General features: G+C 41.4%; 1 protein-coding gene across 1 annotated transcript; it reads left to right on the top strand.

The window, feature by feature from the left end:
* On the top strand, positions 1-27,756 carry znf710b (zinc finger protein 710b). The gene is made up of 5 exons (XM_053319300.1): positions 1-111; positions 19,109-20,686; positions 24,098-24,289; positions 24,406-24,577; positions 25,993-27,756. Exons 2-5 carry the CDS (start codon positions 19,151-19,153, stop codon positions 26,172-26,174), a joined length of 2,082 nt encoding a protein of 693 aa, XP_053175275.1. The 5' UTR covers positions 1-111; positions 19,109-19,150; the 3' UTR covers positions 26,175-27,756.
* Positions 27,757-27,836: the final 80 nt, after the last annotated feature.

The following is a 27,836-nucleotide window of genomic DNA, read 5'->3' on the forward strand; positions in this document are numbered from 1 at the left end:
CCCTTCCCTCCTTCCTGCTACACACAACGGGGACCCACCGTTGTAACTGGTTTTTCCCATATCAAAATTAACCACAGTCACGTCGCCACCATAAACCGATTTTGGAATCAGGTGAGTAATGATTTTTTGATGATATGTTTTCGGTAGACGGGATATGCTGCTGGTGTTGCTGCTGCTGCTGCTGGCGCTGGCTTGTCCGGCCCCGGCGAGGCGGACTGTTTCAACCGTAACTTATTAAATTCCTCCTCAGACTAGAAAATGTACGCGCGTCATGGATGGCGATTTCACCGACTGTGCGTTTTGGACGGGTATCTTTCGGTGCGGACTCCCTCTCCTTTTTTATTTTTTTGGCGCTACATCGAAAACAAATGGTCGATGTAGGTCAGCAACTACAGTCAAAATGTCGTCTTTTCTTTTCTTTTTTTTTTTTTGACTTCCACATTCTCTCATTGCCACAAACAGATGGCGTCGAGAGGGGGGATGATGGAGAGAATGAGGGGGAAAAGAGACGCATAAAGGAGTATGGGGATACACCAGGCCACAGTAGCCCGGGTCTGCCCATCACCGATCTATACCACACACACACACACACACATACACACACACCTTCATGCTGTGACACGAGAAGCCAATATGGCCCGTCTTCAACAAAGTTTTTGCTGTTAAGTTATCAGGCCTTTTCTTTTAAAGATACAGCGCAAGTTTTGGGCAGTGGGATAATGGTTTATTTTGAGCAGCCTTCAGATAACACTCGCCTCGGTCAGCCTTAGCGCACAGTCGAAGCCACATTTTGGTCCTAACCCTGGCAGAGAGCTATGGGGGATATTTTGACACCACCGGGCGCCTGAGAGATGCACTGCAGCAGATAACCTGTAGCCCGGGCTGCTTCCTCGCTCCTGTGTGGAAGACAGACTACCACCAGCTGGCTGGCTGACTCGTCACTTAACTGTCAGAGATCACTGAGAGGCCACAGGTATCTACCACCGCACTAATGAGGGCACAGCGTCTAACATAGGCTGTCAGGAGAGAGATGGACTTCTTGTATGGTTGTCTGCAATCGCATATAGCACTCACATTTGTGCCATTTGACGCGTTGGGGATGCGTAATAACACCACTGACCCCTTCCATGCAGCGTCTAATCATGTGATGTGGATGGTGCATGCAGCAGGGAAGCTGCATACTGTGCATACCATTTGGCAGCCCAGGGCATGTAGATGTAGCTCTGATGCAGCTCAGTGTCAGTGCACTTCAGGGGCTGCAAGTAATTAAAAAGCCTCCCTCCCCTTGTGGTCTGTGGGTCATCTGATTGATGGTCATTTAGATGGAATTATTCAAATGACTCAGTGTCAGTCAGGTATCTTGGCCATGCAGACCCTGCTCCATGCAGCAGATGTTAACAGTTTGCATTTTTTCAAAGTGACCCATTTCTGATCGCCCTGAAATGACATTTCAGCAACTCCATCATGTCTATGCCTGAGGAAGTCAACCATTGTTGTCCAGCTCACCCTTTTCTAGTCACAGTGCCAGGAGCTCCAATTTTATTGCAGCTCTCAGAATGAGCATCTTCAGTCATCTCTGCCCTCATCGGTTGTTGACCAGAGCTTGTCAAGTGGCCTGCCTGGTGTTTTCTGACTGTAGAGTCCACCACCGCCTCTTATAGTGTGTCTCTTGGCTTTTCCTGATTTGAGCGATGAGCTACAGCCACATTGTTGATTGGATTTGTAGATTTGAAACTCTTGGCTTTACACTGTTTGACGATAATATCTCTGGTCTGTTTCTGCCTGTAGGCTTTTTGCCAAATATTCATTTGCTTTGCAAACTTGTTGTCTGTCAGCATGCTGCTATATTTACAGTCTTCTGTTCAGTGTTAACCTTGTGTTAATGGTCTGTCTTATGTGCCCTACCTTGTGATTTTTATGTATTGCGCTCCGTGATGATGAATAATACAGGCATTGTGTTTTGGCATTTGGACAAGACTGCTTTATTTGAAGTGTTAAAAGATTGTTCGATGGTGATGGAATAGCATTCGGTATTCTATATGGTGAACTTTTGATTTAATAATAGTGTGCTGAAGAATTGTCGAGATGAACAAAAAGCATTGGCAAGCTCTCAACCATTCAGACTTTGCAGAAATTATGCCTCCCAAGTTTAACAGTGATTTTTTAAAATGTCTTGACCAGCTTGAGTTGTACAGTGATGAATGATTTTCCCCAAGTTTGGATCGATAAGGTGTCATTATACCACTGCTGCTGCTACATAATCTGTATGCTTCTCAGGGGATGCCAGGGTGACACTGTTGAATGAGGTCCAAGCAGAAAGCACACCAGGACATGCACAGGATGTTTGAATGTTTGTACAAAAAACTGAACCAATCTTACCAGACACCGAAAATTATGCGTCTCTTGTTAAGGAAGATAAGTGAAAATTAAGCTTATTCTCTTTTTTCTCTCTCCATCCTCTTTTTATCAGGATGTGGGAATATAGCTGTGGTAAAAGGTTTAGAATAGCTGATGATGGTGTCAGCACATTGCAGCGCTCTGCTGTGCTGCAGGCAGGGTTAAAAAAAAAAAAGAGAGGCTGATGTTTCTCGAAGCACAAAGGCCTAATGTGTAGGGCCTGTTGGTTACAGCCACGCTGAACGACCTCCAGTGTGTGGTGCCAGTTTTTATGTGCTGTATGAGCGTAATGTGTAGGCCTGTCTAAATGCCACAAAGCCTGCAGTATTGAATTGTTCAGAAGAACACCAGATTTACCTTTTTTCTGTATCATTGGAGCAAACTAACAGTTCATTCTGAATGGCTTCATTAATAATACACGCAGCCTGGTTTGGTTGCAGTTTTTGTGTGCTCATGTTTGACTGTAGAGGACAACTTGAGGAAAGATTATCCAAAACAAGAGCAGTTTTGTCAAACGTAAAATTACTGATGGCAAATTCACCACACACTTTGACCACTACTTACAATACACTAGTTTTGCCAAACATCTGTAGCTAATGTTGGGGATACTTTTTTATTTGAATGTTTCTATTTGAATACAGGAAGGTGGGAAAATAGCTGTTCAATTATTTAAAGTCCTTGTAAAGCAAGAATAAATGTGTTCTGAGTTTGTCACACCACAGAAAAATGTGTAGTTAACCATCAATCCAAATTTGAATGATTTTTTAAAGATTGCCTAGTATATAAAAATAGGTTTTAAATGCCAGTGTTTAATTCAGCACATATTTTGTAGGTAAATGTGTACTTGTCAGTAAAAATGTAACTTAAATGACTAGTTAACAAGCATTGGTATGGTAAATTCTTGTCTTTTTCAATGGAGTTCAATGCACACAGTGCTCACTTCTCTGCTGAAACATCCTTGGTGGCTTCATTGTGGCCGTCACCCTTGGAGCAAAAGCCTCTCACGGCATGCTTTTTGGCGAGGTGCTGCCTGGCAAAGGCTCTCCATCTGGCCTGGGACCTCCCAGCCGCACAGCCGGTGCTGAAGACGAAGCCGCTGGCAGCTCCACCCATCAACATACGCTTCAGCTGGGTTTAAAATAACTTATTGAGTGCAAATGTTGACCGAAAATGGCCCCATTCACCAGTAACAGCAGAGCATCTGAAGTGAGTCCAAGTTGTCTTGGATGAAAGTTTGTAAAACTTCCTGGTGTAAATTTAGTAGTAACTATGAGTATGTGTGCTCTAGTGTTAATGCAGTGAGAGAGGTGCTAGTAGTGCTGGGCGGTATGACCAAAAATGATTCTAACAGTTTCACAGTATATGACGTTTTTTTTTTAAATGCATAATCAGGTGTTCACAACATCTTCTACTGGTTGATAGAGGAACTACTAATCTACTGAAGTAGATTGACTTAGGATGGACTATTTTACTGTCATGGTGAGTGAATATTAGTAATAGTAATAATAAAATGGTGAAAAACGCTCTAACTCAATTGAATACTACATCGTTCACTGTCTTCTCACATTTTCAGCAATAATTTTCTAGCACGTATAATGCGTTTAAAAAGAAATGTTTGTTTCCTTTACACAGACTTTAAGATTTGAATAATACGACAACAAATGTTTAAAACTGATTTAAAAAAAATTAAATCTTAAGTCTGCTGATCTGGCTCATGCTGTGTATTCAGAGGGAGTTTTTTAATAGACAACGCCAGTATGTAATGCTTATTAGGTGCGAGTCATGCCTGTCAGTTCCGGTCTTACTGCTGGTCTGGCTAAATTCTGTTCTTGCCAGCTTTGGCTGTGAGAAGTTGTTACTAGGTGTCTGGTGAGTCGATTTGGGCCTGTCAATCCTCCCAAATCCTCAAAAGATTAGCATTGTTGAATTTATTTTGCTCCAGTGCAATCTGTTAATTATTTTTGAATATTCAGTGTTGATGTGTAAAGGCGACTCTTTGCTCTTTGTCCTTTTTTCCCTTTCGTCGTGATTATTGTGTGGCATCCTGCGAAGTATTCAGCCAACAGTTAAGTCACATAGGTAACCATGCACTTTTACACTTACGCCTTCAGCTCTGTGCAAGCCTCTGTTCACTCAGCTTACTACCACTTTCCAGCATAGTGCAGCGCAGTGGCCTAGTTCATGCCCTCTTGAATGTAATTTTAGCCGTGTGTGTATGTGCACGCTTATCTGTTTTGTCTCTTTCTCTGTTTCCCATTCTCTCATTCCCCCCTCTTTTCTTTCACACTGTCTCTCTCTGTTAGTGATAGAGGCTTTTGTCTTGGCACTGTGCAGCACTCAGGGCTAGTTACCTCAGTATTTTCTCAGTTAGCAGTGTATGTTTAGCCATGCTCCACCTCTGTGGATGCATGGCGTTATCCTCGAGGGAGTTGGAGACAGTACAGCCATTTTACAGTGTCGGTTTGATTGACACGTTGCATTGCTCAGCCATTACTGCTGATATCTGGTTTACACTGAGGCTGCAAATGGGTGGAAAGTAGTTGGACTGGAGAATTGGATCAAGCAGCTGCTAGTTAAAAGTCTTTTGCAGATTGAAAAATCATTACAATTTGCTTGCTTTGGGGTTGGCTTATACTCACTGTATGTGTGCAAGATGGTCAGAATCAGCTGTACATGTGATGGAGGAGCTCAGTACAATGATGCAATTCAAATAAAGTCACATTAAGCATTTAATCCAAAACATACTTCAAGAGTTAGAATTGACCAGGATCTTAACTGGCAATAAAGTATATAATAGAGATTTTACGAGAATAAGGTAAAAACTGAGGTGTTTGTATAAGGTCAGTGCATATAGGATGAATTGCTCCATTTAGCAAATGAGTTTTTAATTCACTGCCATGATGCAATGACAATATTGTTAGCAGCTTTTCTTAAAGGGGACATATCAGGTTTTTTGTGATTTTCTGTTATTTCTATACTGTAAGATGTCCGACATCTTTGTTAATTATGGTCAAAATTGCAAAACTTGAGGTTAATGTATGCAAAAATGCTCCCTGCAAGTCAAAAGCCAAGGCTTCATTTGGTTTTGAATGCTTCATTTTTAATGTCACTCTACTTCGCCCTTGTGATGATGTCAGATTTTTTGCTACAAACGGCCATCTGTTCGGTAGCCTTTGTTGCTAAGGATTTCCCATTTGTTGTTCACGTTACGCACTTGCATATTTCAAATTGGACTTCGGGCTCAAATATGTACGGATATGTTTCCATGGCAAGTAAAGAATGAGAAAAAGAAGTGAAATCTTACTAATACTTTTTGTGAATGTGGCCTCTGGAACTGGCCAATCCGAACAGAATGGGCTCACTGGGAGGGGACCCTTAAAAAGACAGGAGCTAAAATAGCCCGTTTCAGTCTAAACTGAGGGACTGCGTAAAGGTTCAGTACAAGATATAAAATACGTTTTTGAACTGAAAATCATCAAGATATTCCATTAGAGCCCAGAATATAAATATAGAACATGGAAACATGCATGATACATGTGTCCAGTGCATATGATTTAGGAGGACTGTGTTTTGTAGTTGATGATATGCATCCTCTAAAAGAATCATTATAATATACTAAATGCTTTGCTTGCAGGATTGAAACTGTCGGCAGTGTCATTATGGATCAAATGCTTAATTTAATCATTAAGCCTACTCTCTGGTATCTCCTGTGTTGCTCTAATGGATTATTTGGCTTCGAGTGAAAACGGTCTGTGATGCTGAAGTACCTTATTTTTCCTTTGAATGTATTTCTGGACATATTTATGCCCTGTCTGTTACGTTCTGCTCGTTTGCAGTGTGCACATGCTTCATATTTCGAGGCCTTGTGACAGCTGCCCGTCTCATTGCCAGGAATCGCTGGCCTCAAACAGACAGACTTGATGAACACTATCATTTTCCTCTGTATTCAACCAGCTATAGGGGCGAATGATTTTCATGAGTACAGAATTTTCACCACTCAATGTCCGTATCCAAGGATCTGCTGTGCATTTAAAAAGGTTAAGTGGTGGACTGGGAGAACAGCATACAACCAGGAAGTTCAAAACTATCTTTTCAGCGAGCATCAGGCATGCTGGAGTGTCCTTGAGCAAGATGCTAAATCTCAAGTATCTCTGGGGGTGCTGTCTAGCTGATCTCCATCTGGGGAAGAACAAACCAAGTCTCCCTTCAGGGATCAATAAAGTATCAGATCATTAACCCTCTTACTGGGTTTAGTTTTTGAGTCATACCATATTTTCCTCTATAAATGTTTCTTTTTTCATGTCTTATTTTTATTTATTTTGTATTCCCATCAGTTTGGAGAGTGAGGGGGGCTCATGACTCATGATCACATATGTAATCTGTAAGAGAGAAACTGACTTGGGGAAAACGGCAATGAAGGAGTGGTAGGGATGATACAGAAGGAGAAGAAGATAAGAAAGAAGTGATGGAAAAAGTTGGGGAAAAAAGAGAGAGAAAGGGGAGAGGGTAGACGTATCCATGGAAACATGAGGAAGAGAGAGGAGTAGAAAGGAGTAATGTAGTTTGAAACTGTTAGTTACAAAATGCTGGAACAAAATGGTAGCCCCACAGCAGCATTTAGCAGAGCTGCAGACTCGACATTTATTGAGACTTTAAAATGTGTCTTTTCTCATAATTCCACACAAGGTGATTCAGTTTGATAGCTTCATGCCTTGATATTTTATTGTGCTATTGTAAGTGAATTGATAACATAAGGATGAAACATGGTAAGAATAAAATGAAATCTTGGACGGATGTTTTAAACACTGTTTGGTCGGTTTGGATTGATGGCCTCGTAAACATTAAGCAAAACCAGACTCAGCTGCCTGATCATTCATATTTATCTGACAAATTTTGAAATAAAACTGGAACAGTTAGTGAATGTGTCTATGATAAGTCGTGTGACTGCACTTCTAACATTTGAGAGGAAAGATCAGATGCTACCAGATAACACCACATCTTTGGGACTCAGGGACTTATTCTCAAAGGACGGCTCTTCATAAATATATTATACTGTATACTCGCCTCTAGCGCTGTTGCTTTAAATATGCCGTTTACACCTGCTGAAAGTTGCGATGACAAACTCACAGTTAGTAATGTAGTATGGGTTTCAATTCCAAATTAAGAGTTCTGTATGTAGTATTGTTAAGCAATTTACATGTATTTGTTTTTTATGACCAATGTGTGAATAGGTACTAATGTGACGAAAAAAAATGAAAGTTTCTTGGTTGCGTGTAACAGCGTGCTATGTGAAAGACTCGAACCGAGTTTTTATTCGAAAATCCACAGATTTACGTTTTTGTGAATTCCCAAGTGCGTCTAGCTAACGTCAATAAATGACATGATATGGCAAAACAACACAGCATTCCAAAAATGGTGCTACATAAATAGAAACATTGTGCAGATGTTAGCAATGACAAGTTGTCCACTCCTGACCACACGCAGCCAAAACTACATTTTTTCCTAAACAAAGAAGCAAAACATAGCTTACCCCTTTTTTCTGTTTCTTAACGTCCACCGGTGTCACTAATGAGATGGAATTTCTAATTCTTACAAATACAACCCGTAATTTCAAGCTTTGATTTCTTTTCTTTTTCCTTTATTGACCCCAATCAAAGTCACAACCTCTACCAGAAACATGGACGCTACGTCTGACAGCTTTCTGCTGCTAGTTCGGCGGCTAGCTCAACGGCTCAGCTAACTGGCTAACTGTAGACTTTAGTAGTAGTAGTGTGCGCTGAATGTTTATACCTCTACAGCAGCAAGGGCAGGTTTACACCAATCACCATTACGTAACGCAGCGGTGATTTTCAAACCTGCCCACTAAATCCTGAACACAGAAATCTCGAAACACAGTTTGTGAAGCGTAGCTCCACAATTCAAATCTAAATGGTTGAAATGCTTTTTACATTTTTTTTTCTCGAAATACATTTATGACCTATTTAATGTGTTTTAGAAGAAAATGTCTGAATTGACTTTACACGGTCTTTCATGCAGAGGAACAGCAGAGCAAAAGAATGAGAGGTCTATGGGCCACTGAACTACAGGTCAGTAAAGTTCGCCCCATGGCCAGCAGTGCTTGACCTCTGTGTTCACTGCTTTCTTCGAATCCACCATTTTGAAATGGACATAAATTGGCTATTTCTGTGCTGCTGGAGCTGCTGTTGTTGTTGTTGGCTGCAAGGGAGAGAGGCCTTCTTTCACAGCACTTATTAATGTGACATCCATTTTTATTGTTTGTATGGGATTGCATCGAAATGTTTCTATCTTTTGTAATTCACTGCATTTGAGTTTCAAATAATTGTTAGTTGTTTTAGGACATATCAAAAAAATTAAGAGAAATCGTAGGAGTAGCAATCAGTAAATACAAATGCTCTGAGCTCAAATTTCTATAGACTGTAAAATGCTGAGATGCTGTTGTTGAGAACTTAGTCTGACTCACCAGAGGTACTTTGTGGGTATAGCTGTTTATCACAGGCAGCATTCTCCTCCACCTATGCTATCTGCATATTGCCATCAGAAAACCAAACCAGCAACAATTAAAACGTTTTTTTTATCAGTAAAAGTCGGATCACATAGTCGACATATTTCTGTTATGTGACGTTTTCTTTTGCAGGAGTTTGCCAGGTTCCCCCTGACACTATTTTGCAATGGCACCGTCACTGCATTCTGGGCTCAGTGCCACCCAAGACGATTGTGATTGGTTTAAAGAAATAACAACATTTTTTCCCCTACAGAAGAATTGATTATGGGTGCAGTCAGACCTTTCTCCAGCATTGTGCTTGATCCTGCTGATGGCTGTTTTATCCATGTGTCATTTCTGAAGGAAGTGTCTATCCATCGCTTCCAACACCTTTAAATAATACATAAGTCTTAAGAAGAAGAGTATTTTTCACACTTATGCACACCTCAATCATTGCAGTGGAAAGTGTATAGGACTGATTGTTACTTCTGGAAAGTCTTAAAAATCCTGCCATCGAATGCTTTCGGACACCGTTCAATATGCTGAATTGCACTTTGTTGAAAACACACTTTCTTTGTATTGTCTGTATCAATACTAAGTATCGATCATAATTCCAGCTAGACAAAGTTGCAGATTTACACTATCTATACATTATCACTATTTATTTACCACAATGAGTAAGCAAACATTAGCTGTCCAAAATTTGAGGCCCCATAGACTGGATATTGTTGAGTGTTTATGGACAGTTTTTGTGATGCACCTGTCAGCCCTCATTGGTCGATTGAGAGTGATCAATCAGCAGCTGCTCAGACTGGCTGTTCAGCCTACCGAATTAATGATTTCACAGTGCCAGTGCAACTTTTTATAGATACCAGTCATAGTACTTGCTTTGTTCAAGACGTGAGTCAGCCTGCGTCTATTGGCAGAGGTCAGCTCAGCGTGTCAGGACCCTTTCACCTTGAGCGGTCACCTTTGGTGCCGGGTAAGCAGCAATCCTACAAATTCTGTTGCTGTTGAGTTCATTGGCTCATAAGCAGAAATGACCAAAGTAAGATTCACACTGGCAGGGTTGCACCTCGAGTGTTGAAAATGTGGCTATGCTGGGACGAACAAATAATCCAGAATCTTCCCTAAAATATCACCAGCCCTGAGAAGTCAGCTTTTCTTCTGTATTCTTCAGCACTTCCTGTGTCCTTTATTGTATGTGCTTTAAATGACAAAATGTGCAAAAGATTCCCTCTCTTATGATTTCTGTCTGCCTGCCAAGTGTATTTATATCACCAGAATTTAAAATATGACCACAGCAGCACATTATCACTCATTGTTTCCAGTGTACATCTTTTCCACTTGTATTTAGTGGAGCTCGAAACTGCCTCTGGACATTGGTGTGAGCTGGTCATTTTGTGTGTGTATGTGTGTGTGCGCGTGTCATTTTGTGTGTGTGTTTGCAGCATGAGGAACAAGCTTGACCGATAAAGGATTTCTGAGGCAGATACCTTTTTTATTGAAAAAACGGCAGATTATCACTTTTTTGGTAAAAAAAAAAACAAAAAAAACACATAGCACAGCAAACATTTTTGATAGGATCCCTTAAATTTGCTTATTAAAAATGATGACGAGATACTTTTGCATTCAAAAAGTAAACTTGTTAGTGCTCTCTGGTGGATCATCTATGTAATTGCAGTACTGTTTGTAAATGACCTGAAACATACTGTATTTTTGGCTTTTCTGTACACACCAACGCCAGTTTATCCACGACAAGATAAAATTAGACTGAATATATTTGTATGGTGTTTAGCCCTTCATCAGTTTAGCCCAACAGTAAACTCAGGCCTTTCAACAAAGCCTGACATCCATCTTTCAACTCATCACCATATACCTGAATGCAGCTGTTTTTACCACACAGTGATTAACATGGATGTTGGTTATTATGATGTTATTGACAGTGTGTGTGTGTGTGTGTGTCTGTGTGTGTGTGTACGTGCGTGCATGTGTGTGTTGGACTTAGGCAAACCAACAATGCCATTCTTTTTTCCCCTTCTTCTTCTTTTGCTGCAGCCATGTTTGTGAAACCACAAAATAGAGCGAGATACCGTTTTGTGCTCTCTTTCTCCCATGCTCGCTCCCCCCTTTTTTTTCTCTCTCTACCTCTTTCTGTTTTTCTCTCTCTGGCTCTCTTCCCCTCCCCCTCTTTCTGTTCCTCTTTCCTCCTCTCCCTCTTTCATTCTCCTACCTCCCTCCCTCCCTTCTCCCCCTCCCCCCTCTCTCTCTCTCTCTCTCTTTCTTTCTCTCTTTTTTTTCCTCTCTTGCTCTCGGTTTCCATCACGCTTTACCCCTCCCTCTCCTCTCTCTTTCTCGCTCTCTCTTTCTTTCTGTCTTCCTCTCTCACGTTGCACACTGCCCCTCCCTCCCTCTCTCTGTCTTGCTCTCACGTTGCTCCCTGCCCCATCTCTCTCTCTCTCTCTCTCTCTCTCTCTCTCTCTCTCTCTCTCTCTTTCTCTCTCTCTCTTTCTATCTTTTTTCTGTCTAGCTCTCCGTCTCTCTCTTTCTCTTGCTTGTTGTACTCTCTTGCTCTCCCTCTACATCGTCCCCTCCCCCACTGCTGCCTTTCATTTTCTCTCTCTCCCTCTCTCACTCCACCATTTCACTCACTCACTCACTCACTCCCTCCCTCCCTCACTCACTTGCTCACTCACTCCCCCTCCCGTCCCTGTTCTCTTTATCTCCTCCCCTCCCTCCCCCTTCAATCCCTCTTTCATTCCATGCAATCATCTGTTCTCTCTCTCTCTCTCTCTCTCTCTTGCTCTCTTTCTCTCTCTCTCTCTCTTTCTCTCTCTCTCTTTCTGCTTCCTCTATTACGCCCCCATTTTGTCCTCTGCCATTTCCCTCTCTTCTCTTTCCTCCATGTTCTCTCTATCCCGTTGTTTACCACACTCCCCCATGACATTTATGATACAAACTTTATTGAAAAAAAATCATTTTTTTATAACAGAAAAAATAAACATGTTGGTGAAAACATTTATATTTCTAGAATAGCTGAAAAAGCTGTATCCTGAATAAAAGCCGTCACTGCATATTTGTTTCTCATTTAACCCTTCTATAGTGCCATTCACTGGCCTCTGTTATTCACATTAATCCAGATATCTTTTGTCTCTATTAACAGTTTGCCCCAATCCTTGACGGTTGCTTGTATTCAACAAGTGGCAAACTTCCTCTGTGTCAAAACAAGCACAAATGACAGTCCTCATCCTCAAGGGAATGTAAACTAGATGAACCAGGTGATTGCCTCACCTCTCTATGTCACAGTCAGACGGGATGATAGCCTCACTGAGCCTCTCCTGCACAGCTGGAGGCTGCTACCACATTTTACTGCTTTTTGCTTCTGCAGTAATGCCAAAAATATACGTTCCCCCACTAGCATATGCCACTGTGAGAAATGTAAACATGGTGTCTACAAAAACACTTTTCACAAAAGTAGCCAATGCTCTGATAAGGTAAATTCTGTTAGAGGGTAAGCAGCTTCAGAGGAACCCTGCCTCAGAAAATTAGGTCTGAAATTGTCATAATTAGGATTTAAATGAGAAACTGACTGATTAATGAACAGGTGAAAGAGGTCAGAGCAAGCGTTGACGTGCCAGTTTTCTGATAACACATTTCACTTGGTACCAAAAGAAAAGTGCAGCTTCTACCAATTAGGGCTGCAGCTAATGATTATTTTAATTATTAATTCACTCTTTGTTTCTAAATAAATTGATTAATCACTTTGTCTGTAAAATGTCAGCAAATAATGAAAACTGCTCACCATGCTTCTAATTTCTTGTTTTGTCCAACAACAACAGTCAAATTCTGAAAAATATTAAATCTGTTAAATGAAAGAAAACAGCAGTCCTCACATTTGAGAATCTGGAACCAGTGAATTTAAAAAAAAGAACATATGGGCACAAAGGACATAAATACGCATAAAATAACATCATCGTCTTTTAATAGAAAACAAATATCTGCAGAAGAAAAGTTCAAAATGAACAGCTACATATATCAAAGTTAAAGTTCCCCTCCTCTTACAGATGTGTTTTGTCTTCTTGTTTCTTCAGCTGGATGTTTGAGCTTCACTGTGCAGATTTATGAATGTGAAGTTTGATACCAGAAGGATGTTTTTATATTCATCTACTGAAAATGGAAAGTTTGGGAGGTTGTTCAACGAGCAGGATTTGTGACATCATAAATAGCCAATCCTCGTCCAATATTCATATATCTTAAAACATGTCTGAAGGGAGTCTTTAACAAAGAAAATAACCAAAAAATGAAAAACCTAAATAGACACTAAACTGATACGTTCATCAAAGTTGTTGACGATTAATTTTCTGCCACTTGATTAATCGGTTGATCATTTCAGCACCATAGCAAATATTTACCCCAATACTGCAGTGGTGAGAAACCATGTGCTTTCAGAATGATCTGGCTGGATATCATAAGTTAATGGAGCCACAGTTACAGAGCAGGAATGTGGATCTAACATGTCACAGAGACTCCAACCTGTCAACCCCTGTTCTGCTTTGGTGTCTTTTGTCAGGATTTGTCCTTTATGTCTGAATCCAGTTGAAACAGACTACACTTCACACCCGACATCAGACAGTATCTCGAGTAGCCACATTTGGTCACATTTTATGTCCTTGGTCCCACTTGATGTTACCTGTAGGAAACAAAGAAATCACACTTGTTCTCGAGCATATAGCCAGAGCAATGGGTTGACACATGAATCCATGCTATACTGTATGTAAATGGATCTCAATTAGTGTTACATTTAGTTTTGAAATCTCATCAGATCAGCTCAGACACATTTGTAATGCTGAGATTATGAACAGGACCTGAGAGAGCACCTGTTAATCCAGTTGTGAAATGTAAGTCACACCTCTTGGTCTGTTGTGTAGCTGTGCTGGTGAATCATTTATTTAACTTCCTGTTAATGGAGCTTTTTGCAACTATGAATCAAACAGGTTTAAGTAGTTTTAGATAAAGTAAATTTGACTGTTTTATGTGAGAATTGAAAGGAAATGCTAAATAAACCAATTAAAAGATCAGTAGGATTGTGTAGTTGTGCTTTATCATGTTGTGAGATGTGTCTCGACTTGCTGGTAATATTGTCAAATCAAGCTACTAGATATTTCCTGATTTTATGTTATAGAGACAGTGTGGAAGCTTGTATTGCTTTGTACTTGTCTGACTGGGTTGTGACTGACAGGAGGGGGGGGGGGGGGGTGTTGTACAATAACTACAGAGAGCGTTAACTATTTGTGGAAAGTTGCATTCTCTAAATGAAAACATGGAAATCAGTGAGGCTGAAAGTAGAAGAAAGACAACCCCACCTGTCACATCTAAGCTTTTGCAGTGTGTCTATATGTGCTCACAGCACAGAATATGAAACAGTGGATGATGTCTAGTTGATAATGTTTACAAGTGCTATCAGGTTCAGGTGCAGCATGCAGGATCATGTTGTCATCATCACAAAAGTAGCAAATGAGTAAAAACAGCTGTTATGATTAATAATAGAGATACTTGAAATAAACCTTGATCTGTAGTTGGAGAACAGTGATTAGACTATTGTTACATTTGAGTAATAGTATGGAGAGACACCTGGAAACTCCACAAATTACCCCAAACACAAATTTAAACCAGGGCTCCAAAATAAGATTATTCTCAGTATTGATTAATGTAATGTTTATTTACTCAAAAGCCAAAGGTTATCAGTTTATTAAAAATAGAGGAGACGTGTATGAAAACCAAACCTTATTTATATCTGGGAACCTGTAACCAGTGAATTTTACATCAAAAACCAGCTAAAAAAATGATTTGACTGCAGTGATTAGTTGATTGAATCTCTAGTTTATACAAGAGACTAATTATATTAATTGGGCAAATTGAATTTTCAGGCTTTTTAAAACAAACAAACTGCAGTATTCATGATTATGACGTACTCAACATTTCCATTTTATTCTTGGGTTATTGTGAATTCACAGTTAACCTCTTTCTGTCTGTGTAATCTGACTTCATCAGATCCCTGCTCTCCCAAGTGATCAGTCTTTTTTACGCTTGTTGAACATCAGGCTGTTCTTCTTCACCAGCCCTGCACCATAAGTCAAAGTGCTTTAATGTATTTATCTGTCACAGGAACTGAAACTATGATATGTACTTGTGTTCTGTAACATGGGAGGCAAGTTGGGGGCGTGTTCGATCTGAAGGGTAGATGGTCAGTTTGTGGAAATTGATGTTGTGGCTATACAACATGCCAGAGAAGAAACCTTGAACATACCATGCATTGGCTCACACACTCATTAATAATGCACACCAGCATCTACAGTTACAATCAACTGTCCGTTCACTCGTGGTGGCTTGGTAATGGAAATCCTATCAAAAGAAATAAGGCTTTGGTTTGTTAATCTGCACCTATCCAACAATCCACATCTGCAAAATGTGGAGTGAGTCTCGGTTTTGTATGTGTGGTATTTTTTTAAACTAATGCATTACTTCTTAGGAGGTGTGATTTATGTCCAGTGTTCTTGTTTCCCTTTACAGAAGCTATGGTGTTGTCTCAGTGTCATCATTGTTCAGGATGTGCTTGACCTTTGTGGACTCTCAGGCCACATTGCTGGTCTCTCCACACATACATGCTTGTCTGAAAGATGACATGATGATGATGATGATGATGTAGAGAAAAAAAAAAAGTTTTTCACACTGGAACGTCAATCATCACCCTGATTTGTGTGTGCGATTGAGGCGAGGGCAGAGGGATTCACAGGCCTGCTTGATGCATCATTAGCAGTAGTGTTATCCTTTCGTTGTCCCTCACTCCGTCTGTTTCTTCCCTTCATCCATCTTCCATTTCTTCTTATTCATTTACCGCATTCTGCTCTACTCTTCCCATCCCCCTCCGTCTCTTCCTCTCTCTCTCTCTCTTTCTCTCTCTATCGCTCTCTCTCTCTCTCTCTCCCCACCCCTCCTCCCCCTCCCCCCTCTTTTCCTACAGTATTCTTTCCTCCTCCTCTTTCTCTCTCCATCCTCTCTCTCTCTCCTCCATTCGCTCATCTCCTTGTCAGTCACCTTCCATCGCTTTCCTCTCCTTTCTCGCCCTGTCTCTCTCACTCTCCCTCTCTCTCTCTCTCTATTTCTCTCTCTTCTTCCCCTCTTCTATCGCATATTTGCATCCAAGTCTGTGCACGAAACAATCTTCCAACACTTTTCTGTACTCATAAAACCTTACTTGATAGATGAGAGTGAAATATACAAAGCGAGAGAGAGAGAGAGAGAGAGAGAGAGGAGAGAGAGACACAGAGAAGGACTCAACAATAGATGGAGACATAGGAATAAACAGATAGAGGAAGAGAGACAGACAGGGATAGGCAGAAACAAAGACAAAGAATGACAGACTGAGATAGAAGAGAGGAGGGTGAGTGAGGAAGTGAAACAGCCTGGTGGATCCATAATTTCAGACTGATATGTTGATTTTATTTTTGTTGTCGGTGTGTGTCTTGTGACTTTGAGGTGACTTAGTCCATTTATCACCAGACTATCAAGCAGCCTTGTGCGTCAGTAATATATGAGCTGCGCTTTTCTTTTCTTTTCTTTTCTTTTTTCCTTTTTCTTTTCTTTTTTCTTTTAAACCTTCTGCCCACATGCTCATTGGTTGGCAGATTATTTGTTTGTTTGTTTGTGTCCACTCTGTGTTTGCGCTGGTGTGACCAGAGTCACTACTGAAACTGTGTTGAAGGGGGAGGGAGGGGAGGGACGGAGGGGAGGATAGAGGATGTGCGTGTGCGTGTGTGTGTAGAAGGGGGGGGGGGCAGTGTTAGCTCCGCCTCCACCCCGTCCCTCACGTATAAATAGGAGCCGAACATAACCTATTCTCACTCAACACTCGCACAGAAGAATGAGATCCTTAAAGCACCTGAAGCCTCACAGCAGGAGGAGCGTGGTGAGTTTATTGGCTCTTGCTCTCATAGCATGTTGAGTGGTAGTTTACTGAGGTGACGGGCAACATGGGTTGATCAGCTGAAAGACAGGTAGGAAGACAGGGGGATGTCTTGGATTAGGATTTTTTTTTTCTTCTTAGATTTTCTTTGTTTTTAAAGTTGCCACCAGTATATTTCTTTCTAGTTATTTTACCCCTTCTGTCACAAATTAACAATAGTCTTTAATTGTCATTAAGTCATTACTCTCCTACAGCTACCAGAAATACCCTCTTTGAGTTTTTATTCAAACTCTTCTCTGCTCCTGTTTCACTTCACAATTTTTTAAAATCTTTCATTCTGCCTGGCTTTCATTTTGTCATTTTTCTTTCTCCCTCTGTCTCTTGGTTTGCTCACTGCCTCTCCTCTCCTCTCCCTCCCTCCCTCTTGTCTCTACATATCTTTCTTTCTCTTTCTTCCTCTTGCTCCCTTTTGCCTGCTGCCTCACACTCACCCTCTCACTCTTTCACTTAGCTCTCCCCCTCCCTCCCTCTCCAGTCTCTCTCTCTCTCCCTCCCTCTCCGGTCTCTCTCTCTCTCTCACTCTCTCTCTCTCCCCCTCCCTCCCTCTCCAGTCTCTCCCTCTCTCTCTCTCTCTCTCTCTCTCCCTCTCTCCCTCCCTCCCTCCCTCTCCAGTCTCTCTCTCTCTCTCTCTCTCACTCTCTCTCTCCCCCTCCCTCCCTCTCCAGTCTCTCTCTCTCTCTCTCTCTCTCTCTCTCTCTCTCTCTCTCTCTCTCTCTCTCTCTCTCTCTCTCTCAGCCTGCTTCCTTCCCTCCTGTCCCCCTCCCCTCCCACCCCCCCTTTCTCCTTATCTCTCCTTCACTCTCCCTTTACCTTTCATTTCTCTCTCTCTTTTCCTTTTTTCCTCTCCACCCTCCCCTCCTCTAGACTCTTGCTTGCTCTAAGCTCTCTCCTCCCTCCTTCCCTTCCTCTCTCTGTCTCTGCCCCCCGTTCTCTTTCTGTTTTTGTCTCCTCTCCTGCTTTTCCATTCTTTTTTGTGTCTTAATCTTGCTCAGTTTTTCTTCTTTTTTCCTCTCCCCCTTGCACTTGTATGTGTGTGTCCATGTGTGTCTATGTGTGTGTGTGTGTGTGTGTGTGTGTGTGTGTAGATCAGTAGGCCATCTAATCCCCCACAACACACACACACACACACACACACACACACACACACACACACACACACACACACACACACACACACACACACACACACACACACAAGCCAAACCATACATGGTTAGCATGCTGGATTAGGATGGTGTCTCAGTCACCAGATCTAAAAGGTTTGCTTTTGGACAGTCTTAATGATGGTTTGCTTCATGTACCAGAACCATTAATTAATGAATAGGGAAGTCCATGTAGGAGGAAATCTCCTCTGGTTTTGTGTATCCTTCACAGTGATGCAATAACAGGCTTTTTAAAATCAAACCTCCGTTTCAGTTTCTCTCTTTCCTCTTATTTCTCACTCGACAACCGGCTCAAAGAGACACTGTGATTGGATGATGAGTCTCAGCACCTTTTTGTCCGTATTGGATCACTATTGATGGAAGACTCATTCTTATTGGAACACAGAGTGCTGTGGTTCAGTTTTTGTTGCTTTTATATCAATTTAGTTTAAACTTTTTGAACAGGGATGTTATGTTCTCAATTGTTTCCTTAGCTTCTCCAAGCCCATTGGTTCCCTGGTTTGGGATCAGGAACAGGCCGCTGGATTAATATAAGGGGCTGTAAGATGATTGGACAGGATAGGGCAACAAAAACATATTTCTGACCCACAAAATTGTGTTTTTTTGCAAGCTTTTCTACTAATTTGTTATATCCTCAAGTCTAAACATTCAAATGAAACAAACTCAGTCCTCTTTGGTTTACCTTGTACACAATGCAACATGTGATGAAGAGTTCCTGGTAGACTTTGCTTTATTTTAAGGTGGCGCATGCCAAAAAGGTTGGGAACTGTCCTAGCCAATAAGTTGGACCTCACAAATTGTCTGAAACAACAAGACAGACAGAAGACAGACGATTACCTGAATTCAGTATGACGACAGAGAAGCAATCCATGTTTTAATGTACTCCCTACTGCAACACTGTGTGATAGAATGAGTCATAACAAACTTGATTTGAAGTACAGATTTATACTCAGATATATATTTGTTGATTGCTTCCTTGCAGTGCCGAGGTCTTGACCGTGTGCTTGTCTCTTTCTGTTTCAGGAGGAGGCGAGCCGGCGCCTGGGTAGATGTGAGCCCAAGGTAATGGCCAGGCTGGTGGACATAGGCACACAAACAGATCCAGTTGTTGTGCTGTCCTTGGCCCAGGCCGCCGTGCTAGGTCTCATCTCCCAGAATGAAGTGTTCGGAGCTACCATAGCACCTAACGGCTTCTACACCGGTGAACCCAAAGAATCCCCCGCGCCCCCAGTAGACGGAGTCGACTACGAGTACGCAGACCAGCTTATTGGAGCCAACGGAGATTACTTAGGAGACAACTTGGGAGAAGACGGACAGATGCAACCCAGCTGCAGTCAGAGGAGGTGGCAGCAGGGGCCGCCTCAACAACATCCAGACGGGAAAATGGTTGTCCCTGAACGCCACAGCCTCCAAGCTGGTGATGTGACCTCATCTCATGTGAAAGGGGAAGGGGTGGCCTCTGCGATGTCCTCCTGTGTCCACATGCTGAACAGTATGGCTCCCAGAGGGGGTTTAGTTCAGGTGGATCCGGCCAGTCTCAGAGGCACCAACAAGAACTGTGTAGAGTGTGAGCGGGAGGTATCTACCCAGCAGCAACCCAACACACACGGACACCCTCCTCCCACCCAGGTGGGCCACAGACCAGGGGAGCAAGCCCACAGAGGATTGCAAGGCCAGCGTCCTATGGGGGGTCACAGTCGAGGTGTCCGGGAGGATGAAGAAGATGTAGAACACCAGGGGAATAACATGATGAAGTCCTCACAGCAAGACGAAGCCATCAGCACCTACTTCCAAACCAGTGAAGTGGGCAGCTATGATTCGGGGGAAATGGGTATGGCGAACGAGTATGAAGACAGCAGCCAGAATATGATGTGGACAGATGGGAGCTGTGGAGGGGGGCAGCACCAGCAGCCTCAGCAACCCCAGCCTCCTCGTCGACATGGCGGCCGCAGAGTTGACCGGCTAGATATCAACATTCAAATTGACGAATCTTACTGTGTAGATGTGGGGGATGGTCTGAAGCGCTGGAAATGCCGCATGTGTGATAAATCGTACACCTCCAAGTACAACCTGGTCACACACATCCTGGGTCACAACGGCATCAAACCACACGCCTGTCCCCATTGCGGGAAGCTCTTCAAACAGCCCAGTCATCTTCAAACTCATCTGTTAACCCACCAAGGTACACGGCCCCACAAATGCACCGTCTGTAAGAAGGGGTTTACCCAGACCAGCCACCTGAAGCGGCACATGCTCCAACACACAGACGTCAAGCCCTACAGCTGTCGCTTCTGCCGCCGTGGCTTTGCCTATCCTAGTGAGCTGCGAGCCCACGAGGTGAAGCACGAGCGTGGCCGCTGCCATGTCTGCTCACAATGTGGCATGGAGTTCCCCACCTATGCCCACCTCAAACGCCACCAGACCAGCCACCAGGGCCCCCATACCTTCCAGTGTACAGAGTGCAACAAGTCATTCGCCTATCGTAGCCAACTCCAGAATCACCTCCTGAAGCACCAGAGCCCAAGACCTTACACCTGCTCCCAGTGCGGCCTGGAGTTTGTTCAGCTTCACCACCTACGTCAGCACTCGCTCACTCATAAGGTACTGACACCGTCGCCAGACACTTCTGTTCCTACACAAAATTCCTGACCGCTCTAGGTTCAGACACACACCTGAATAGTTCATTAGACTGTTGAGAGTTTTCTTTTATCATGTAAAAGAGAATGATAGAGGAGGCAAAAAGCAAACAGGCACACAAAAAAAGAGAACATTGGATCACCAAAGGGAGGCTGCCACACTTCTGTTGTCCAAAGGCCTCACCTCAGTTCATCTACTGTCCTTTACCCAATAAGATCTGGGTAAAGTAGACAGGTAAGAGCACTTAGCTTGGCAGGCATCTTTGCTCTGTGCTTCGTGCCGCTGTGTCTTTTTAGAGCAGTAACGATTAGTTGATTAGTCAAATAATGAATTAGTTGATCAAGAGAAAAATAGTCAATGAGCAATTAAGCAGCAACTATTTTGATGATGATTTTAAAGCAAAAATGTCAAACATTCCCCAGTCCTAGTGAGTCATTTGTGAGTATTTGCTGCTTTTCTTAGTCGCATTTGAAAGTAACTTGAATATCTTTGGGGTTTGGACCATAGGTCTAATAAACCAAGCAATTAGAAGATGTCACCTTTGACTTTAGTGAACTGCAATGAACAAACAATAATGGAAATTAGTCGCAGGCAACTGTAGTGTCTTTATGTCAGAGCTTTGTTGTTTTGGAGTTTCAAATTAGGACTAGAAGCATCTACAAACAGTAAAATATATGACTTTATTATAATATTATAGCAAAACTAAACTGCTGCCAGCCTGAATGTTTGATAAAGTGAAATAAGCAACGAAAATAGGAAGGGTAAGCCTTTGTTTAACAAACACCTAAGCCTTTAAAAATGAGAACCCACTCTTGAAACATCAGAGCACATGCTTCAGTCTTTGATATCACTAAAAGGCAAAAGCTGAAGCTATTTCATCAACTATACAGTAAGGAATTTTTGGCAGGGTTTTTCATCCACACAAGGTTTATCAATATGCTAACAGGTGAAGAACGGGGTACTGTGCAGTCAAGATTCAAGACAACTTTATTAATCCCTTGGAGGGCAATTCATTTGACAGCTCGCACCACAACATACTCGTACACATAAATAACAAGATAAAAACACAGAAGAAAAGAAGAGTTGGCAGCTGTGTGCAAAAGTGAATAGTTCATTGAGAGGAGCCTATACAAGCGTCTGCATGCACATCCCCTCTGTGTGGTTATAGTTAGTTAGTTCATCTGCAAGAGATGTATGCATTAGATGAAGCAAAGAAGCTGCAGAATAGATATGTCTACTCAATGTTGCATTTTCATGAAGATCCGCTGCTCTGCGTCCACAGTACCAGTTGTCTTCCTCATGACCATCCTCTTGTGAATGAGATGTCTGTAATTGCTCAGTCCCCACTGTCTGTTCTATACACATGCACACTGATTATTCTCTCACACACACACACACACACACACACACACACACACACACACACACACACACACACATACCAGGCAGGAACAGTGAGATGATGATGATGCTAAGATATCACAGTTCATTTTATATAAACACAGCACCATCTTTTTCTATATTATTCATTCTTAATGGTTTATATGTATAAAATATACAACATATGACATCTTGGCCTTTCTCAGAGTCAGCACTGTTCATTTCACCTTTTGAATGAGGCCATGTTTGGAAAGTGCCAGAGTTTAACTTCATACAGATAGATGCAGGGATGGATAGATCTACCGTATTTATAAAGCTTCTTAGTACAGAGTTGTTACTAGTGTTCATCTTTGATTTATGACCTTTTCTAAGAATTTCCCCTTGTAGTTAAGACGAGATCTAGGTGAAGATAAAAGTTACTCAAGAGAGCTTCTAAGGTGAAAAGCGGTTAAGAGTACAGAGGAGGACTTTTAAAAGGCTTAGAAGTTTCTTAAGCAGAGGAGAAAAAGGCAGGAAGACAAAAAGGTAAGAGAATTATTCTCCAAATGCTGAATGTCACTGCGTTAATGAAATGCTTCAGATTAGATCATGCAGGGATAATGTTTGTGGTCGATCTTATTAAAGATGCCCTTACATCTCCCAACCAATGCAATAACTCTATAATGACATAAATGAAAGCGATCACAACACTAAGATATTTGGCAACTGGAAAAATTTGGAATTTGCTGGCAGCTGGGAAAAAAAGATTTACATGCCAACCAATGCTGCCACTTATATAGACTGGCCAGGAGTCACAGAATTTAATGAAAGCTGAGCCATTTTCCCCCCATTAATGTCAAATAGATTAAGCACTAAAATAATACCAGCATGGCAAATAAAGCAAATAAATACAACAACTATTTGCATGTGAATAGACTGCTGCAGAAGTGGGCCCGTGCTTTCAAATATTTCATAGGCTTCTTTTAAAGTATTCATTAGAAATGTTCATTACATAAAATAATTTTTATAATTTCATGTCTTAGAGCCAGGAGACACTAAACTCTATGATTTAAGGCGTATTGATTTCCCTCTCCATTCTATGCCCATTATAATTAAGACTGCATTTTTCTTTATTTATTTATTTTCTTTTTCTTATTCTTTTTTTAATCAACCAATCACACTTTTTTAAAAAGTGTTGTACCTAGTAACAGGTCAACCACACCTCCTCACTAAGGCAGATTTTTCTTTCCTTGCTCAGAGTTGCTCTGAGAATTTTTATTAATTTTAGGGGAACAAACATTCTGAAAATGGGGCAGATACGATGGACATACAGCAGTATGTGGTCTCAGAGGAGTGGGAATGTTCTCCTTTGTGGTTTGTGTTCACTGTCATTGAACCTGTTGACTGCTCCCCCTGGTGGCCAGTAGTATCACACCCTGTCTGTTGTGCAGACGGTGGGTGGACTGACAGCCTGCCAGTTTTATCTGGTTATACAAACACTGTCTCTCGACCTACTCGTGACCCGTAATACATATTTGTTCTTCTCAATAACCCAGAATCCAGTCATTCAGTTCAGTCCCACTCTGTGTGATGACACGGACTGCAGAGCGTTACAGCTCATTCATTTAGACAAGCCTCAAGGCTGTGGATGCTGTGAATTGTTTACTCTTGTGACCTAATTCTCAATGTTTGTACATATCCTGTGGCATGTGGCTGAGAATATTACAGGAGTAGAATCAGGACGGCTGGACAGGGCTTTTACTTTTGTACTATAGAAATCTCTTTTGGGTCAGCTAAAATGGCTGCCGTTGAATTGTTATTAGTTACAATGTTTAACAAATTTGTCACCAGTATCCCAGAGAAACAGTTGCTTTGCAAATATAACACATTATACATACACTGTATTGAGATGAAATGCTAAAATAATCCACTGTTTTCTCACTTTGAGTAGAAAACATGGCAAGGAAATGATGCATCTGTGAGGTTGACCCCCTTCCTTCTGTTTGGACTCTGCAGGGGATGAAAGGCCACAAGTGTGACGTGTGTTCCCGAGAGTTCACTCTGTCTGCCAACCTGAAGAGGCACATGCTCATCCACAACAGCGTGCGGCCATTCCAGTGTCACGTCTGCTTCAAAAGCTTCATCCAGAAACAGACCCTCAAGACCCACATGATTGTCCACCTGCCTGTGAAGCCATTCAAATGCAAGGTAATTGGACCTGATTCATTTCAAAAGTAGAAACTACTTAAAAGCCCATACTTGGCATTATTGTATGTCTGTGGTGATTGATGTCAACATTTTGTGTTGTTTTTGTTTTTGTCCAGGTATGTGGCAAGTCTTTCAACAGAATGTACAACCTGCTGGGCCACATGCATCTCCATGCTGGCAGTAAGCCCTTCAAGTGTCCTTACTGTACCAGTAAGTTCAACCTGAAGGGAAACCTCAGCAGGCACATGAAGGTCAAACATGGAATGGACGTATCACCAGAAGGACAAGGTGAGGCTCACCACACACATTTTCACTTTTTTCCCCCTATTTAACTTTTATTTTTCCAGGCAAAGTAGCTTCCTGACTTATTTTTTACCAGCCACGTTTTTCCTGTTTGTAGTCTAATGGTAATCATAAAGCTGGAGTGTGGGACTTTCGGCTCTCCCCTCCTGCAGTGAGAGTCAAGGGATGCACTCGGCTGCAATTGTCTGACACAGGCTTGTAGCACACTCTCATGTGCACACCGAATGACTGATATATTGCGACGGTCCACCAGTCCGAACATTTATTCATTAATGATCTACTGACCTATTGGAATTTGTCCCAGTATGCCTGTTAGCCAGTGCACCACTGGCCGTAAGTACTGTGAAATATTTGTAAAACTGCGAATAAATTGTTTGAGTGTCACATATTCCTCACAAAATGACTCTATTCACTATCAGAATTTGATACATTTGGTCCAGTAGAGACTAGAAGACTAGAAGACCCACACAATTAATGGCCACATGGACAGCAAGGGGATATCGCACCAGACATGAGATTTAAAATCTGCATACTGTGAAATCCAAAGAGATTTATCTGTTGTTGATAGGCTTAATCAGCATTGTGTGAACTTGTCTGGCAATAGTTTGAATGTAACAGACCTCCATTATTATTATGTAAAAGTTCCACACTGTAGGTTTAATGCCAAAAGTAATATTTAACAGACTAATATTACACTAATATTTTTATTCAAGCCTGAACTGGACCTAGGTCCTCAGTGTGGACACAAAAATGGGCCTGAATTTATCAATATCCTTGGGCGAGTCATGCTCCGCTCGGGTTTCAGACCTCAACCAAACCCTGTTTTTATAATATATGCGATTATATTTCCTGGACATGATAGTAGAGCAAACTCAGCAGAGCAAACTTGTTTTTTTATGAAAAGAATATTTATTGGAAATTTCACAAAAGGTATGAAGATACAATCAGTATGTGATTTTATTTTTGTTGTTGCTTTTTATAAAGGCTACAGTCATGAAAAAAAGCTTGTTGTTTGCTGTATTTTTGTATTGGTTTCTCAATTTTCTCTTGCTTGTTTGTGCTTTTTCACTCATTGTAATTTTTTCACTTATTATTTCCACTCCATGTTATTGAAACTTACTGACAGACAAGACAGATATACTGACTGATAAGTTATTTACTCATGTATTTTTTTTACATTTACTACTATATAGCAGAAATGTCTTACAGGTTTTTTAGTACAATTCTATGAAATATGTAATACCTTCAATGTTTTAAATCAAGGCAAGAACTTCTATAACATTAAAGATGAAAACAATGTTAAATGTGATGGGCATTGCTCCTAGGATTTTTTCTTACATCATTGGAAGCTTTGGAAATGTGCTTTATAACTCCTTTTTATGTTTGTTTTTATTTTCCAGAAGTTCTTCCAGAAATGGATAGCCAGGGCGAGTATGAAGGACAGAACTTCAGCTTTACATCACCAGACAATATGGACAATGGTGGCTCCCAAAACCTCACTAAACTCACTACAGCAAATATGGAGGACATGGAGGAGTATTACAATTTTGGGAAGGATACAAGCAGCTACACTACACCTTGAGTGGTGATGGACCAGAGAACATGTTTTTTTTTTTTTTGTGAAGGCAGAAGGAAGTAACAGAGTTGTTGTCAAGCTTTGGAAGACATGAGGGAAGCGGGTTTTCTTTAAGTTTGACCTACTTCCAGAAGAGCCAGAACTGTCCGACTCTGATGGGAAGCCAGGAAGGAGACGCACCTCAAAGGAGAAGTTTCAGCTCTGTGGCTGATAGCAGAGACACTGAAACTGTTAACATGGTTTGGAGCTCCTTTTCTGGGATTACTATGCCACCGACTCAAAGACTCTCTCTGGCGGACAGTCAAATCTGTATGTTGTGTGTATGTATCAGCTATTTGGGGAAAAAAAAGAAAAAAGTTGCAGTTGCAGAGCCATCAGTTACATTTGATGTGATAGAAATTTGTTTACCATTATGCCATTTTTTTTCATTCACGACCAATGTATGCCCTTATATTTTTGACTGAAAGTGCCAGCTAGATACATTTGCAACTAAGCTTCCACCGTGTCAGCTATTTACTCACTGTATATCGAACTTTTGATACATAGTCACAACATATTCATAGGTTTGAATGCTCTTACTTAATGATTCCTTATTGTATTTACGCTTTCCTGCCCAGTCCTCAGTTCAAACAGGCCGGTCTGTCAATGCTTGTGTGTGCTTTTGCACAGGACATCGTAGCCTCTTTCATGCCAGGGCATTTACTACCAAAGTTGCTACTGTTCCATGTCGGCTGATACCAGAAAACATTGTACCCGACATGTAAAGCCCTCTCACTGTACAAATGATTCTGCAACATGCAGTATGTTTACCCATCGTTTTGTTTCACAAGGTTTAGCTTTACATGAATAATCTATCCCATGTAGTGAATATACTACTCTAGTTTTTGAATTATTGAGTGAAAAATACAAAGCACTTTTTTCATTGAGACCTGTCATTTTTCTGTGAAGGCTGTCTTCAGTAAGAGTGAACTCAATTCGCTTAAAGCAGAAGAGCTGGGGGAAACATACAGATGGTAGAATCTTCCAGACCCCCAAAATGGCAATATTATTAAACACAAATATGCTTTCTCAGTAGGTTTTTTTGTAAACTGCAGTTGTCTTGATATGGATGTTTGACAGTAGTCAGTTCAAATGCGAATTGAAGAATGAGCAGCTTGTGAGGAGAATCAGCAGTTTGGGTTGTTTGTAGTTTCAACACTCTTAAATCCAGGACTGTTTTCATTTCACTTTCAATTCAAATAATTCAGTTTTCAAATACTTCCCCCCCCTCAAGGGAAAAAAACATTGAAAATGGATTTACAATCCATTGTGGAGATTAAAAAAGATGACTGCTCTGTCACTTACAAATTATTTGGAGGTTGCGGTTACATTTTGAAATGACTGAATTGAAAATGGACTGATGATGGTCCTGCTATTCATAATTCTGTTTTGGGGAAGACGGTCAGCTCCACCTGTCCTGCCATGCAGGTCAGCCTTGATATGCACACTAAACCAGAGGAATGGTCTACTAGTTCTTTTTTGAGATGAGGAATATTAAACGGAGACCTCATGGAAATTGACCATGAATTATTTAATAAAGGTTCTCTAGTTTAAATGATGGAGACTGGTGTTTTAATCTGTCACTGTTTGGGGGGTTATTAATTGGATGTTTTTTTTTATTCTTTAGCC

This window comes from Scomber japonicus, chromosome 1, assembly GCF_027409825.1.
Source record: "Scomber japonicus isolate fScoJap1 chromosome 1, fScoJap1.pri, whole genome shotgun sequence".
Lineage (NCBI taxonomy): Eukaryota > Metazoa > Chordata > Actinopteri > Scombriformes > Scombridae > Scomber > Scomber japonicus.

What these genes read in the sequence shown, in the direction of transcription:
- znf710b (XM_053319300.1), top strand. Translation starts at nt 19,151, where the DNA reads ATGGCCAGGCTGGTGGACATAGGCACACAAACAGATCCAGTTGTTGTG. An exon ending in AGCACTCGCTCACTCATAAG is followed by an intron (nt 20,687 to 24,097) that starts GTACTGACACCG and finishes TGGACTCTGCAG; the next exon opens with GGGATGAAAGGCCACAAGTG. An exon ending in TGAAGCCATTCAAATGCAAG is followed by an intron (nt 24,290 to 24,405) that starts GTAATTGGACCT and finishes GTTTTTGTCCAG; the next exon opens with GTATGTGGCAAGTCTTTCAA.